The sequence below is a fragment of the Curcuma longa genome, chromosome 14 (genome assembly GCF_044706935.1).
Source record: "Curcuma longa cultivar G26 ecotype Majalengka, Jawa Barat chromosome 14, ITB_CL_G26_1.1, whole genome shotgun sequence".
Classification (NCBI taxonomy): domain Eukaryota; kingdom Viridiplantae; phylum Streptophyta; class Magnoliopsida; order Zingiberales; family Zingiberaceae; genus Curcuma; species Curcuma longa.
This window is the reverse complement of record NC_133874.1, coordinates 3018926-3036439: the sequence shown is the minus strand read 5'-3', so window position 1 is coordinate 3036439 and position 17514 is coordinate 3018926. Positions and strand designations below refer to the sequence as shown.

The 17514-nt window shown below is 45.0% G+C and overlaps 2 protein-coding genes across 2 annotated transcripts; one reads left to right on the top strand and one right to left on the bottom strand.

Annotated features, from left to right (window-relative positions):
* Positions 1 to 3143: 3143 nt before the first annotated feature.
* On the bottom strand, positions 3144 to 4378 carry LOC141845183 (catalase isozyme A-like). The gene is made up of 5 exons (XM_074733240.1): positions 3940 to 4378; positions 3773 to 3862; positions 3634 to 3701; positions 3458 to 3551; positions 3144 to 3377 (listed from the first exon to the last, which is right to left on the bottom strand). The coding sequence occupies exons 1-5, from the start codon at positions 4285 to 4287 to the stop codon at positions 3318 to 3320; spliced, it is 660 nt and encodes a 219-aa protein (XP_074589341.1). The 5' UTR covers positions 4288 to 4378; the 3' UTR covers positions 3144 to 3317.
* Positions 4379 to 9253: 4875 nt separating this feature from the next.
* On the top strand, positions 9254 to 13815 carry LOC141844921 (magnesium-chelatase subunit ChlH, chloroplastic). Its single transcript, XM_074732900.1, has 4 exons — positions 9254 to 10736; positions 10813 to 10895; positions 10974 to 12776; positions 12856 to 13815. The coding sequence occupies exons 1-4, from the start codon at positions 9329 to 9331 to the stop codon at positions 13708 to 13710; spliced, it is 4149 nt and encodes a 1382-aa protein (XP_074589001.1). The 5' UTR covers positions 9254 to 9328; the 3' UTR covers positions 13711 to 13815.
* Positions 13816 to 17514: the final 3699 nt, after the last annotated feature.

Genomic DNA, 17514 nt, shown 5'->3' with positions numbered 1-17514 from the left:
ATGATCATTTTCCTTCGATATTATGAAAATTTTAAAATATTGCCTTTTGGATGAAGAGTTATTTATATTTTTAGATTTATTCGATAGATAAATCAAAGAAAATGTTATATCATTTTTAAAAATTTAAATATCTGAATTATTTAAAAAAAATAAATGTAAATAACCATTACGGAGCCCTACGAATCCAAAGGGTATTTAGAAACAAAAATGATACATTGCAGGAAAAGTTAGCAGGAAACGTAGCATGACACACGTGGCATTCCACGTGTGTCATGCCACGTGGAGTTTTTTTCCTGCGAATGGGCGCTCTTCGTCAGATTTCTCCGGAGCTTCTGCCCAAAACCATAGAAATCCTTTTCCCTCCTCCTTGAATCCTTTTCCCTCCTCCCCGAAACCCTACCTTCCCCTCCTCCCCCGAAATTTCCCTGTCGCGTTGAAGGAGGAAACCTTCGAAACCCTTTTCCTTCTCCAACACGATCGTCGTCGCATCACTGTCATCGTCGCTACCAGCCTTCGGCTGATGCTTCTCTGCCGTCGTTGCTATTTCCTTCTCCAACGCGATCGTTGCTGCACCACTGTCATCGTCGCTACCAGCCTCCAGCCGACGCTTCTCTACCGTCGTTGCTACTTCCTTCTCCAACGCGACCATCGCCGCATCACTGTCGTCGTCACTACCAGCCTCCGCCCGACGATTCTCTGTCGTGAGCAATCAACCTTCCTTTGCCCCACGACACTGCCTCCACCGCACCTCCTTTCCTTCCCTCTTCGCAACAACAAATCTCTTCCTTCTACGCAACAAGCAAGGAGAAGCTCAAAGATAACTCTGGTAAGGCGCTACCTTTACCAACTGATTCTAACAAACATAAAGAAGTAATATATTATCCAAGAAAGATAGTGTTTTAGTAAAAGATTGCTCTATATAGCCAAAGGGAGATCTAATCTCTGGTTTCTGGTAAAATCTCTTTTTTTACTTCCGCAATTAGTAGTGATATAGTATTATGTAGTGCTCAATGGAGGTATAAGATTCATGCAGCCTCCCAAAGAGTTGAGAGTTGACGCATCTTAACAATGATGATGACTTGTTTAATTATAAGTGAGCATTATGATACAAGATATGGAAAGAGAATGCATCAATTAGAAAGGTCAAACGTTCACCAACATTAAATTTTCTTACATGACTTGATGCGTGTTTCGCAATATACGGAATGTCGCCAAGTAATAAAAGATCGAATCCACAGGGACCGTGGAATTAATTACTATCCTAGCACAATAAGAGTGGAGAGTTCATAGGGAATGGTTTGGTGTGGGGGAGAAAGAGTGTTCTAGAGTTCCTAAACCTTAGTTCGAAGATATAATTCGACTGTGACAATATGTGGAAAGTGACTCTAGGACTTCGAATTCCTCGGGATATTGATTGATTGACTTGGATCCTCTATCATTCCTCAATGATTACACAATTGTAGGGATTCTAACCAAATTATCCAATTAGACCTCGTCAGGCTTCCTCGGAATAAATCAATGGTGTTCTAATGTTACTTATGTTGGTTTGAGATGATTCTAGATAGTCTGATTCAAGACTTTCCTGTGTCACTCAGGCGCCCCAGAATACTACTAGATTCCTACCCCTGTCACAGGGTATCCTTTTAGAAACCTCTCCCCAACACTAAGCAACTGTTAATTATCCCTCATAAATATTATTCAAAGCTTAAGCAATCCCTCGGAAGGTCCGGTTAAGACTCTCCTCCTGTCACGAGTCGTCCCGGGTATACGATCCTAAGAATTCCTCAAACTCCAAATAATCTCTACCCTTATGGATTCATACTATTCACAAGCATATCATCAAATAAGCATAAAGCATAAATCCACAAAGCAATTGCACAATCATATCATAGAACATGGTAGATTAATAAATCCAAAGTTACAATCATCCAATAACCCCGATTCTTCCTACATCCTAGAATCTGGAGGACTACTCCATATCGGGGAGGTTACAATACAGAGAAGATGGTAAATAATCCATCATATTCCAAGAATCTAAGAGAAAACAGGAAATAGGACTTATCGATGAGCTTCTTCTTCTCCGGACTGCACTCTCTGCGAAGGTGAGGCGTAGATGTGATGGAGTATCCGGACGGATGAACGGATCGTCGAATCTAGCTCCGGAATAAGGCGTCGGTGGCTCTAGCACACTCCGGTGGCTCTCCAAGATCTCCCCCCCTTTCTAGGGCTCTTCAAGGGGGTCTATTTATAGGCCCCCACGAAATGCCCTGAAATTCGGTCAGGCACGCCCCCGTCACACGACCGTGTCTGGGAGACACGGCCTGGTGTGGCCGCCCAGCTGTGGTGGAGGCACGGCCGTGCCTGTGAGGCACGACCACGAAGAGTTGAAGCTCTGTTGGGAGGCACGGCCGTGCCTGTGAGGCACGGCCATAGGGCAGTCTGCTCTCTGCTGGGAGACACGCCCGTGCCTGTGAGGCACGGCCAAAGGAAGGTGCTCCTCTGGTGGGAGACACGGCCGTGTCTGAGGGACACGGCCATGTCTTGGCATGGTTCTGATGAGGAGACACGGCCGTGTCTGAGGGACACGGCCATGTCTGGCTGCTGCAGGAGGAAGGCACGGGCGTGCCTTTGGGGCACGGCTTCAGCTTGTTGGATCTCTGGATGAAGGCACGCCCGTGCTATGTAGGCACGGCCCCTGGAGGTGATAGACACGGCCGTGCCTTTGAGGCACGACCCTGTCTTGTCATATCTTCAATAGGTGCTCCATTTCGCCTGTTTTGCTCCGTTTTCCGTCCTGAAACACACAAATATACGAGCAGTCCTCCGAACTAGGAAATAAAGAATACAATGCCAAATGCACAGATAAAGGGTGTAACATTAGCCGCCGTATGCGCTTTCCGATTTACCTTGATAGTCGATGGGAAATTTCTGTGGGACCGGCTGATTGGAATTTATTTTTATTTTTTATTTTTTTAAGATAAGGCAGTGGCTAGAGTCAGATAACGATTGCGTGGGGCATCAAATAATTAAGCATTTTATTAAACTTAATCTTAAAAAGGATTTCAAATATCAAGGTAAGTAAATTAATAAGGTAGGCAAAGTTAAAGAAGAGCTCCACAACTGCTATTATATTAAACATTATTATTATTATTATTATTATGATCATTTTGTTTCATAGTACAAATAAAACCAAACATGTATGCTTGGCTGATTACACGTAACTAGCAGTCATCTTATTCGAAATTCGACAAGCAGTCTGTCCACTGGCTTCACGGGCTCAACGTGCTGTTCATGATGCCTCTGTATCATCATCCTCCTCAGATGTTCGGTTTGATGTTGAGGCGATTTGCCACTTTCTGCCCCAGAGACGCATCGCACTGCAACCACATTCAACAGAGAGAGAGTTAGACACTGCAAATCCATTGTTAATTCATCTCCGACGAGGTGGGAGTTTTACCTGTGACAGATAGTTGACCCAGATGCTGCGGAGCTCATGGCTGACCTTGGGGTGGGCTAGTCCCTCTACCCATCGCTGGACAAAACGCTCTTGCCTGAGGCATCGCCAGAACTAAAGCTTAGGTTTTGATTGCAGAAGCACGGTGCAATCAGTGAGAAGATACGAGAGTTTTTTACCTGTCAGGTGCCCAGGTGCGGTATCGCTCTCCAGGTTGCTTGAAATCATTTTGCTTGGGAATCACAGTCTGCGTTCATGAGAGAACATATAGATACTCTGTTTCAGTAATTTTGAAAGAAGAAGAAGAAGAAGACTGACCTTCTCACGCCTGCCAGTGATTATGCGGTTTGGAATTGGGAATCTCTCTGCATGCCGGAGCGTGGAGTGTCTGGAAGGATAGTAATCCACCTTGACAAGAAGAGCAAGAACAATTTTAGGATCTGCTGAAGATTAAAGATCAATCTTTGATATATATAGTTGAGCACCTCTTCATCCCTGTGCATGAAGTTCATGAGTCCGTCGTAGTGGTTGTTGTGGTGGGCGCACTTGGGGGCGTTCACCGGCAGCATCAGGTAGTTGGGGCCGAGCCGGTAGCGCTGCGTGTCGGCGTAGGCAAACACCCTGCACTGCAGCATCTTGTCGTCGGAGTAGTGGATGCCCGGCACGACGAGGCCCGGCCCGAAGGCGAGCTGCTCATTCTCCGAGAAGAAGTTGTCGATGTTCCGGTTGAGCACCAGCCTGCCCACCGGCTGCAGCGGCAGCAGGTCCTCCGGCCACGTCTTCGTGTCGTCCAGCGGATCGAAGTCGTACTTCTCCTCCGTGTCCGGATCCATCACCTGCACGAACAGCTTCCACTCCGGGTAGTTTCCGGCGGCGATGGAGTCGTAGAGGTCCTGCGTCGCATGGCTGTGGTTCTTCCCGCCGACGGTGATGGCCTCGTCCTCGAGCAGGCACTTGACGCCGCAGGTGGGCTTCCAGTGGAACTTGACGTAGTTCACCTTGCCTTCGCGGTTGATGAAGGTGATTAATTATTCCTTATGAAGAGGCCGAGCTAGTACAGAGGAATTCAAGTGCTAGTGATGGATCTGAGCCCTCCGTAGGAAATGACCTAAATATCTGGTTAGAGGTGACTGGAGGATCGAAGGGGGGGAGGATATTGGGATTGGGTTCTCTGGAGCAGAACTCATTGAGTTCCTGCCACCTCTTCTTCTTCTTCCACCCAACCGACAATGAGGGCACAAATAGACAACCTAACTGAAGAAGTCTCTCATTTAAAAGGAATAATTAATCAAAAGGATGAAGAAATGAGAGAAATGCGCAGACAACAAACTGAAGAAATGAGAGAAATGCACAGACAGTAGGAATTGATTATGAAGCATTTTCAGTTAGGTTCCGCTCCGAGTCAGCTTGCAGATGTTCTCGATGACCGGTGAAGACGAAGACGATGATTCTTGATAGCCTAGTTGTGTATCATTTTAATTTTTCACACATTTAATATTGCTTTTACTTATTCCTATTTGTAACTCTTTTTTAGTTACTAATTAATATTATTATTTTATTTTTAACAGGGTTGATGAAACCAAGGATGGCGAAGAGGTAAATTTTTACATATTTTACTTTATTTGTAAAATTAATATTTTAATATTTCTATTTTTTTATGTAGGAACAAAAAAAGAAATTATGATGAAGAACAAATCAGTGATGCAGAAAGTATTACCCGAGGTTGATTCCGTGGACGGTGATACTTTTCTTTCTGGTCGTCATTCAGCTGATACTTTCTTATGTATGTATTTTATTATGGATTTGGATGTTATGTTAGTTTGATACATTTGGAGTTTATGTTTCATATTTAGTTATGTTTGATACATGTGGACTTGTTTATTATGTATGTTACTATTGGATGTTATGTTTGATACATCATAACTTAATTTGAGTTGTTGTTTATATGGATGTGTAAGTAAGTAATATGTATTTATGTTTGTGGATGTGTTTGGATATTATGTGGATGTTTTTATATGTTTATGGATATGTTTGGATGTTATGTGGATGTTTTTATATGTTTGTGGATGTGTTGTATGTTTGTATTGTATTTGTAGATGTGGTTGTGGATATTGTATTGTAAACAGGTTTCATATTTTGAAGAAACAGAATGAATCTGTGAATTTTTTTTTTAATTTGCGATGATTTTTGCGACGAATCCACTTTTCGTCGCAAACTTATCGTAATTACACTGTATATCGTATTTGACGACGAATTTCTAATTTCGTCGCCAATTTGGCGACGAAATTATGTTTTCGTCGCCAAATTGGCGACGAAATTATGTTTTCGTCGCCAATTTGGCGCAATTCGCATACGAGATTTTTTGTCACTGAAACTTGCGACGAAAATTGTTTTCGTCCCAAACTTTGCGACGAAATCATTTTTCGTCCCTAAATTTAGCGACGAATATTTTTTTTTGTCGCTAAAACTTACGATGAATTTTGCGACGAATTTATTTATCGTCACTAAATTTCCAACGAATTTCAAATTTTTCGTCGCCATAGGTTGCGGCGAGCTATTACCAACGAAAAATTTTTTGTCGCCAAATTCGTCGCAAGTCCTATTTGCGACGAAAATTCTAGGTTTTTTCGTCGTAAAATTCATCACAAATTGCCTTTATTTTTGTAGTGCACGGAAATTTTCCACCGACCACTAGGATAAATCGGGAAGCACATACGGCGGCCAATCCAGATGTCCAGCCTGTGATTGCGTTCCCCATTTGGATCGGTTTCTAATAGTAGAATACTATTATACGTACATTTGGCATGCATTTCACTCATTAATCCCTAAAATTCTCGTACCACTCGGGGTATTGGAATAAAAACATACGTTCAAAAGATTCATTATAGACAGATCCAAAAGTGGTTGCACCATTTATGATTGGCCCCACATATAAAAAAAATAATCACATAACAAGACAAATCAATTTATGTGGTTTAAAAACTTTTGATTTTTTACTTTATGACCCATGATCCGTATGGATTAATTCTAGAATTTCACAATGTTTCTTCTTCTATGATATTCTCTACAGACGAAGAAACCTATTATAATCACTTGTTGATGATAGCAAATACATTTAGAAGCAAAAAATAAATACAATATAAGAAAATAATTACTAATGATATTTTCTCTTTTAATTGTTTTATCTTGTTTTCAATTACTCAAAGACGACTCAAGAATGCAACAACACTCTTACAAGAACATGAAATTGAAGCCTCCAAGCCTTCTTCCTTTTATAACTAGTTGTTTTAGAAATTTGCTTGATCAATCGACTGGTTTATCGTCATCTGTTAACTAATCCTCTATTCTCCAATGACCATTTCTTCTGAGTTACTTCATCCAATCGACTCAATCTTTGCTCTCAATTGATTATTTTTCTCCATTAGTCAACTCATTGATATTTTTCTTAATTGATTATTTTTCACCTATATCCTAATCAACTAACCTAGACACAATTTCCTGTTTCATCTAAATCACGACTAATTCTTCTAGATTGGAACCATTTCTTGAATTCCTAGATTAGCATTGGTCATTATTTTAAGTCATCAGTCAATTGATAATATCTTAATTGACTACAATCAATTGACTCCCAAATATAAATATTTTATTGATAATGTCTTTGACTACAATCAATTGACTCCCAAATATAAATATTTTATTTACCATCATTTTAATTTGAGTCAACTGTTTAATCAACTCAATCATTAGTTGATTAAATCAGTCGTCAATTGAATATTTTAACTCAATCACTCTAAAGTTGAATCTCATTATTCCAAGAGACTCCATATCTCCAGAACTTCCTCGTTTGCCTAGTACAATTCAACCTCGTCATACGAGAACTTCTACCTAGAGATTTTTTCTTTGGAACTTCATCCATTGTCCAACCTCAAGTCAACCTTAACTCACTAATACTTCTTTTTGCTCAACCTCAGGTCAAACTTAACTTGCTAAGAATTCCACACTGCTAAATATCTAGTCCTCCTTGATCTACTTGGGCTCCTATCATTTATCAAACATCTAATCCTTAAATTATTTGAACTTTCATTATTTATCAATTGTATTCAATCCTCCTTGATCTTCCTCATGCTTCTACTACCAACTTTTTGTTGGTCTCTCTACTTGCAACTATATTTTTCACTTACTAACACATATTAAATTTCTTTATTATCAAATCTTTATTAGACTTTCCACTTGTTAATACCTATGAAACTATTTTTATCCTTACTAAATATTTGATCACTCATTTGAATTCTATTTAATATATCGTTTCTAATATATCAAAACATTGCAAACATCCAATTGCACTAGCAAGCACAGTCACAAAATGATCCAAGTTGGACTAGTCAGGCATACCTCCTGGTGAGCCACCTTGACCATGCTAAGCCTGACTCATTCATAGTGATCTGGTATCGATATTTAGAGATGACGTGGAGGTCGGATACAATGGGAGAAGCTGAAAAAGGTGTAAGGGTATAATTTAGGACATCCCGACCTCTTTCTCTGACCTTGGTGCGCTTCTGTAAAAATCTACCGAGCTCTCTCCGGTCTCGTTCCGTCTCTTCAAACATGTACCGAGTTCCTGCCCTAACCCTTACACACCCCCTATATCACATATCGACCTCATGATTTGGTCTCAGCATCACTTGTCGACGTCATGACTAGGTCCCTGTATCACATACTGACTTCATGATTTGGTCCCGACATCACCTGTTGACCTTATGACTTATTCCCTGCATCACGCACCGACCTCATCCCTGCAGTTGAGACTCACCGCCGGCACGCGACATTTATTGAAGACTTGGCTGTTCCGCCTAATCCGGAGAAAATAGAACCAATTTATTCGCAAAAACAAGAACGATACAGATAAACAGATAAAGTTCCTCCAAAAAGCGGAATAGGTATGAAAGAATATTTCTCAAGCGATTACGAATATCTCGGAGATCAACTGCTATAAACAGGTATGCACACACATAAACCCTACTTTCTTCAAGCCTTTCGTTGCTTTCTCTCTTGCGCCGAACTCTAACTTGAGCGTCAAAGTGGTTTGCTGGGATCCAATCTCGGTGTCATTCTAACCCTCTTTGTTGAGTGTTTTTCAAGAAATCTCATTCTCACGATCGATTCTCTTCAAGGAGCATGCACATCGGCAAAGCCTTGAATCGGTATTTGTATCATCTACGATGTATTAATCGAAACATATAGAATCAACTTAGGCTTGAGCTTGAGCTAGATCTAAACTGAAATCCTTCTAGATCAACTAGAGCATGGTCTACAGTGGCCTCAGCCGCTACTCGAGATTGAGAATTGTGACAAGTAGATACTTGATCCAATCACTTCTAGAGTACATAAAAAATAATTCTAATTTGAAAAATTAAATATCTGAATTATAAAAAAATTTTAAAAAAACGACGACCATTAGAAAAGTAACGCAGCATCTATTTATCAAAATTGAATCTGAATCGAATCGCATCAAAGCTCTGCTCTGTTATCCTGAGGCAGCGCGCGGAAATCCCAGCTGGCCAATCAGAAGCCGCGCCGAAGGGATCGCAATCCACGCCGCCCCACTCCACGCCTGTCCTCAGTCTCTTCTCGCAACTAAACCCACCCCGACGGCTTCGTGTTCTTGTCGCCGCCACGTGTCTCTGGTTCGATCACCAGCGCCACCTTCGCCGTCCCCATCCCTCCTCTCACTGATCACCACTACCATTATTATAATTGATCTTCCTCCTCCTTTCGCAGACTCTCACTTGGGGACGAAGCCACCAGCAAAGAGCAGAAACGCCAAATTAAGAGTTGAAGAGCAGCAGGAATCGCGGCGAGATTAATCGTACCTTGATGTCGTCGCTGGTCACGACTTCCTTCGCCGCCCAGCTGCCCAACCCCATCGCCAAATCCGATGTGCTCGCTCGCAAGAGCTTCTTCCTCCACTCCGTGGTCCCCCGGAGGACGCTCCTCCGCAGCGTGCGCCGCGGCGGCGTGACCTGCGCCGCCGTCGGCAACGGTCTCTTCACGCAGACGAAGCCAGAGGTGCGGCGCATCGTCCCTGACGCCTCCGGCGGCCTCCCCCGCGTCAAGGTAGTTTACGTCGTCCTCGAGGCGCAGTACCAGTCGGCGCTGTCTGCCGCCGTGCTAGCCCTCAACGCCGCTCGTCGGCACGCGGCCTTCGAGGTCGTGGGCTACTTGGTCGAGGAGCTGCGTGACGAGGAGACGTACCGCGCCTTCTGCGACGACCTGGCCGACGCCAACGTCTTCATCGGCTCGCTCATCTTCGTGGAGGAGCTGGCGCTGAAGGTGAAGACGGCAGTGGAGCAGCAAAGAGATCGTATGGACGCCGTGCTGGTCTTCCCCTCGATGCCGGAGGTGATGCGACTCAACAAGCTCGGCACTTTCAGCATGTCCCAACTGGGCCAGTCGAAGAGCCCCTTCTTTCAGCTCTTCAAGCGCAACAAGAAGCAGTCCGCCGGCTTCGCCGACAGTATGCTGAAGCTGGTGCGCACCCTCCCCAAGGTGCTCAAGTATCTGCCGAGCGACAAGGCCCAGGACGCCCGCCTCTACATCCTCTCCCTCCAGTTCTGGCTCGGCGGCTCGCCGGACAACCTCCAGAACTTCCTCAAGATGATCGCCGGCTCCTACGTGCCCGCCCTCAAGGCCGCCAAAATCGAGTACGACGAACCCGTCCTCTTCCTCGACAGTGGCATCTGGCATCCGCTCGCCTCCCGCATGTTCGACGACGTGAAGGAGTACCTCAACTGGTACGGCACCCGGCGAGACGCCACCGAGAGGCTCAAGGAACCCAACGCCCCCGTCGTCGGGCTGGTCCTGCAGAGGAGCCACATTGTCACCGGCGACGACGGGCACTACGTCGCGGTGATCATGGAGCTCGAGGCTCGCGGCGCCAAGGTAATCCCCATCTTCGCGGGCGGGCTTGACTTCTCGGGACCAGTCGAGCGGTACTTGATCGACCCGATCACGGGCAGGCCATTCGTCCATGCCGTGGTGTCGCTCACCGGGTTTGCGCTCGTGGGCGGCCCGGCGAGGCAAGACCATCCGAGGGCGATCGAGGCGTTGAGGAAGCTCGACGTGCCTTACATTGTGGCGCTGCCGCTGGTGTTTCAGACCACCGAGGAGTGGCTCAACAGCACCTTGGGTTTGCATCCGATCCAAGTGGCTCTGCAGGTGGCCCTTCCGGAGCTTGACGGTGGGATGGAACCGATTGTCTTTTCCGGTCGTGATGCAAGAACAGGTCAGACAGGCCCTGTTCCTTCCTTCCTTCCTTTCCTCCATTAATTGCTTACTCGCTGTTTCTCCGCTGGCCTCAGGCAAATCGCATGCACTGCATAAGAGAGTGGAGCAGCTATGCACGAGGGCCATTCGATGGGCAGAGTTAAAGAGGAAATCCAAGGCATGTTTCTTCCAATTTCTCTTTGTCGTTCTTCTCCAATGGCTTAGCTCATAGATGAATTGCATTTGTGTGAAACAGGAGGAGAAGAGAGTGGCAATCACAGTGTTCAGCTTCCCACCGGACAAGGGGAATGTAGGAACAGCAGCTTATCTCAATGTCTTCTCCTCCATCTACTCTGTCCTCAAAGATCTCAAGAGAGATGGGTACAATGTCGATGGCCTTCCCGACACCCCGGAAGCCCTCATCGAGGACGTCATCCACGACAAGGAGGCCAAGTTCAGCAGCCCCAACCTGAACGTCGCCCACAAGATGACCACCCGCGAGTACCTGGCTCTCACTCCCTACGCCTCTCTGCTGGAGGAGAGCTGGGGCAAGCCCCCCGGCAACCTCAACTCCGACGGCGAGCACCTTCTGGTCTACGGCAAGCAGTATGGCAACGTCTTCATCGGCGTTCAGCCCACGTTTGGCTACGAGGGCGACCCCATGCGACTGCTCTTCTCCAAGTCGGCGAGCCCCCACCACGGCTTCGCCGCTTACTACTCCTTCGTGGAGAAGATATTCAAGGCGGACGCCGTGCTCCACTTCGGCACGCACGGCTCGCTCGAGTTCATGCCCGGGAAGCAGGTCGGCATGAGCGACGTCTGCTACCCCGACAGTCTCATCGGAAACATCCCCAACATCTACTACTACGCCGCCAACAACCCTTCCGAGGCCACCATCGCCAAGCGCCGGAGCTACGCCAACACCATCAGCTACCTGACGCCGCCTGCGGAGAACGCCGGGCTCTACAAGGGGCTCAAGCAACTCGCTGAACTCATCGCCTCCTACCAGTCGCTGAAGGACACCGGACGCGGCCCGCAGATTGTGAGCTCCATCGTCAGCACCGCCAGGCAATGCAACCTCGACAAGGACGTGCTTCTGCCGGAGGAAGGCGAGGAGCTCTCGCCCAAAGAGAGAGACCTCGTGGTCGGTAAGGTCTACTCCAAGATCATGGAGATCGAGTCTCGGCTTTTGCCGTGCGGGCTCCATGTGATCGGAGAGCCTCCCTCGGCGATGGAGGCAGTGGCTACGCTGGTGAACATTGCGGCGCTCGATCGCCCTGAGGACGGCATTTACTCACTTCCCGGCATCCTGGCCGAGTGCGTGGGGAGGAACATCGAAGACCTGTACAGGGGTAACGACAAGGGGATACTGGCGGACGTGCAGCTCCTCCAGCAGATAACAGAGGCGTCGCGCGGTGCCATCTCGGCCTTCGTGGACCGCACGACGAACAAGAAAGGGCAGGTGGTGGACGTGGCGGAGAAGCTGACCTCGATGCTCGGGTTTGCGTTGGTGGAACCCTGGGTGCAGTACCTGTCCAAGACGAAGTTCATCAGGGCGGACAGGGAGAAGCTGAGGACCCTGTTCGAGTACCTGGGAGTCTGTTTGAAGCTGGTGGTGGCGGACAACGAGCTCGCGAGTCTGAAGCAGGCGCTGAAAGGCAGCTACGTGGAACCCGGCCCCGGCGGCGACCCTATCAGGAACCCCAAAGTGCTGCCCACCGGGAAGAACATCCACGCGCTGGACCCGCAGGCGATTCCGACGGCCGCAGCGATGCAGAGCGCCAAGGTAGTGGTCGATCGGCTGCTGGAGCGGCAGAAGGCGGACAACGGAGGGAAGTATCCCGAGACTGTCGCGCTCGTGCTGTGGGGCACCGACAACATCAAGACGTACGGTGAGTCACTGGCTCAGGTGCTCTGGATGATCGGAGTGCGCCCGGTGGCCGACACCTTCGGCCGCGTGAACCGAGTGGAGCCCGTCAGCTTGGAGGAGCTTGGGCGGCCCAGGGTCGACGTCGTCGTCAATTGCTCCGGTGTCTTCCGCGATCTGTTCATCAACCAGGTAAATAACAGGATTGAAAGGATGAACTGTGCTCGATTAGATTGGATTGTAGCTTATACAACTATACCTTGATGTGCAGATGAATCTGCTAGATCGAGCGGTGAAGATGGTGGCGGAGTTGGAGGAGCCGGAGGAGCAGAACTACGTGAGGAAGCACGCGCTGAAGCAGGCGGCGGAGCTAGGCGTGGCGGTGCGCGAGGCGGCGACGAGGGTGTTCTCTAACGCCTCCGGGTCGTACTCCTCCAACGTTAACCTGGCGGTGGAGAACTCGTCGTGGAACGACGAGAAGCAGCTGCAGGACATGTACCTGAGCCGCAAGTCCTTCGCTTTCGACTGCGACGCGCCGGGGGCGGGGATGACGGAGAAGCGGAAGGCGTTCGAGATGGCGCTGAGCACGGCGGACGCGACGTTCCAGAACCTGGACTCCTCGGAGATCTCGCTGACGGACGTGAGCCACTACTTCGACTCCGACCCGACGAACCTGGTGCAGTCGCTGCGGCGGGACGGGAAGAAGCCGAGCGCGTACATCGCGGACACGACGACGGCGAACGCGCAGGTGCGGACGCTGTCGGAGACGGTGCGGCTGGACGCGCGGACGAAGCTGCTGAACCCCAAATGGTACGAGGGGATGATGTCCAGCGGCTACGAGGGGGTGCGGGAGATCGAGAAGCGGCTGACCAACACCGTGGGGTGGAGCGCGACGTCGGGGCAGGTGGACAACTGGGTGTACGAGGAGGCCAACTCCACCTTCATCGACGACGAGGCGATGCGGCGGCGGCTGATTGAGACGAACCCCAACTCCTTCCGGAAGCTGGTGCAGACCTTCCTTGAGGCCAACGGCCGCGGTTACTGGGAGACGTCGGAGGAGAACTTGGAGCGCCTGCGCCAGCTCTACGCCGAGGTGGAGGACAAGATTGAGGGCGTCGATCGGTGAGGATCACTGCAAGAAAAGAAAACAGACAGGATTTTTCCATTAAGACATCATCCATTTGTGAAAACAGGGCTAATTACTAAAATGCTACTTTTCCGTTGAGACATCCATTTGTGAAAGTTTAGTGTCGCTAATTACTAAAATGTTTCATCTCTAATTTTAAAAATAAATTAAAAAACTATTTAAATCTATTTTTAATTTCATCAAATAAAATTAATTTTTAATATAAATTCCATTCTTAATTTTATGTTAAATATATTATTAATTTATTTATAAATTTAATTACAATTATATTTATAAATTTATTACTAAATTCATATTTAGTTATTTTTGTCGAATTACTGATGAACTACCTTCTTTATATCACATAATGATCTAGTCAATTTGATGAGTAATCTACAACGGTGCTAGATGTAGCTTTTGCCAAGGTGCGACTTCTGGTAAGCTTCTAGACATAGGGGCTTGAACAAGGCATAGCACCGGAAGGAATTGGATAATGATTAAGTTTATATATTGCAAATAGAAATTGATCAAATGCAAACAACCACAAAGATGCATGATAAGACCGTATTATCATGATACGATTACAATTCAAATTAATGTCAGATCTCCTAACTAATGTAAGTAAGGGTAACTCGAATCATCTTTCATAAAAAATACAACCGACAAATAATAAATCTTAGGATTAAATTTATTTATAAATAATTTTAGGGTTGGATTTTAAGATGCTAAATATAATGATAGTAGAGAAACAAATACAATTGACAAAAATGAAAATTTGCTAAACTACAACATGGTGAATTAATGGAGGCACAATCGAACTAACTATGATTGTAAAAGAATTCATGGAAATGCAAGCATAGTAATCAAATCAAATCTAACCTACTACATACTACTATCTAACTAATACTGAAACATCCAAAACAATCCCAAAGCAAAATTAACTAACTCATGGAAGGACTTGAACAACTTTAGTTCAAAAGGATGAGGGAATGAAACCTAGCATACTTCCAAAAATTAATCAAATAGAAATGAAACTACATATCTACAATGAAGTATTCTCTAGATCAGAATTGTGCTTACAAACTAAGCTAGGACATCTCCAAGCTTGTTATCAGATTGGAATTGGTTGTGAGAAGGAAGAAGCTTGGATGTTGGCTAATTCTGTTGGAGCTTTAAGAATTGCAATGATAGTTGATTGGATCTTGGATGAAAGGGTTGTTATCGGATCCGACTTCTTTTCGGCGATAGGAAACCCCAATGTTTTAGAAGAAGAATCCCTGATGGATGGAAGAATTGTGGTGTCAACTGATGTTGAAGAAGAGATCCTGATCTGATGGAGAAGAGGTGGCTGGATGATGGTTGGAGGAAGGGAATCCCCTTTCCTCTTTTGGTGATGGCTTGCGATGACAGGCTGAGAAAGATGGTTTAGGATATGTGGAGATTGATAGAAGGGGTGAATATCAATTGCATCTCTTCGTTAATTTCATCGTGTTCATTCTATCAGAGTAGTACTTACGGCAGAATAATAAATAAAGCAACAATAATAAAAGGACACATATGCATTTACTTGGTTTCCAACCTTTAGGGTTGGTATTCCAAGTCCTATAAACGAGAGGCGTCCGTCCACTAACATATCTCCTTTTCGAAACTTTTTCAAAGGTGGAGAAACCCTTTACAGATTTTACACAAACACAAATAAGAATGAAGTACAAGCATATAATGTAAAATACAAATGAAGAGTCATTGATTGGTCTGAAAGTCCTGAGTGTTTCGCACTCCTTCTAGTGCTTCCCTAGTCGTACGAGCATAATCTTATTTTTTTAGCACAAAGTTGAAGAGTAGAGAGTTGATGTTCGTGTTTGGTCTATCGTTAAACCTTATCGATCTACCAAATCTGGTCAAATCTGATCTAAAAGATCGAATTCTTCACGATCTGAACCAAGCCTCATGACCTTGTCAAGATTTATCGGTCTATCGATTTAGTTTTTTGGTTTATCAAACCAAGCCACATCACCAATCCAAGTCAGGACCCTAACCCGATTAATTGAACCCAATCGGTCTACTGAACTGGTGGATTGGTCTACCGAATTGGTGGATAAATCTACCACTAGCTTGAATTTAATTTGATCCGAGTCAAGTTTGGTTCACTGCAGACTTGATCTGGTTGCACCTGATTTGTGTCTATCTACTTCCTAGTCTTGTTTCTAGCTCTAGGTTCCTACAAAACAAACATACAAGTACAAATAAGCAATATAGCATAATCCTATAAGTCTACTTGACCTACTAGGCTTACCTTTTACTTGGAGTTACTCCTTCAAAACTTCCACCACCTAAGATTCACTCCCTTAGGATCAAGCTAATCCGATAAGTCTACATGACCTATTAAGCTTACCTCTTATTTGGAGTTTAATCTTCCAAGACTTTCACCACCTAAAATTCACTCCCTTAGAATCAAGCCCATCCTATAAGTCTATCTAACCTACGAGGCTTCTTGCTTGGAGTTCCTCCAAGACTTCTCACCACTTAAGGTTCACTCGGGATTTTTTCATTGCCAAGCATCCGATCATCTCGACCTGCTTGGACTTGCCACTTGCTAGATATTTGATTATCATTGACCTATCTGTACTTTCCCCTTGCCAAACATTTCTACTTGGATTTATACTAGTCATTCGGTCAACCTTGACCTGACTAGATTTTACCTTTGCTAATTATCTAGTCAACCTTGACTTGTCTACACTTCATTCACATCCAAGCATTAAGTCCTGATGAAGGTATATTGTCACATCCAATTAAACTTATCATATATACCTACATAGGTATATTGTCAAATATTGAAATCTTGAAGGCTGATTGCACCAATAGGACATCGAGATGTAGATGAAGGAGATCATCGGAGCTTCGATGGTGACATGCAAATGAAGTAGGAAATTCCCTTGGCTTCTCCGGTAGTGGATGGTGATAGATGGATGAGTAAGGAAAATCCCCTTTACCTCGATGGATGAAGGAGGATGGAACTCCAATAGCCAACGGTGGAAGATGAAGTCGTCGCTCTCTCCTCTGTTCTGCGTGCCTTTTCTTTATTCTTGTCGATCCCTCTCCCATTACTATAGCTTCCTATTTGAATCAGATAAGATCTCAATCTACAATCTAGGATGCCTCAGATCTAGATGAAGGGCAGGGATCAATCCAAATCTAGATTGATGGCTCATATCTTGATATTAATCCTAGCCTTAAGCTCAAATTGGATCGGCCCGACTCGAGTCCATGATCCCCTTGATCTTCTATAAAATCATGTTCAAATATTTATATATAATTCCATAAATATAAGATAAATCACATCAAAATTTAAAATGAATCCAAAGTCATAAAATATGATATAAATGTGAATTTAAACATACGAGCCTATCAAAACACAAGTATAAGAGTCAAAATCTCATATCAAAATGTCAATTATTAAATCCCCACACTTATTCTTGCATGTCTTAGGCAAGAAAACAAAACTATTAAATGAACTAAAATTCACCTCCTAAATAATTCTCTAGCAATACTTTGAAGATAGTAAAAAGTAATTACTTATGAAGATTAAAACATTCATGAATCCAATTCCTATATTAATCAATAAGTATGTTGATTCCAATCCATTTGAATAACTAAGAAAGATGCAACCTCACAAGGTAATGTTTCCACTCTAACTCTCACAATCATATATGAAAATGGGGGTTCTCTCAATGGAACTTGTCCCACTACACTACCATATTCTTGTTTATTTTCTATTTTCTACCACATCAATACATAGCATACATG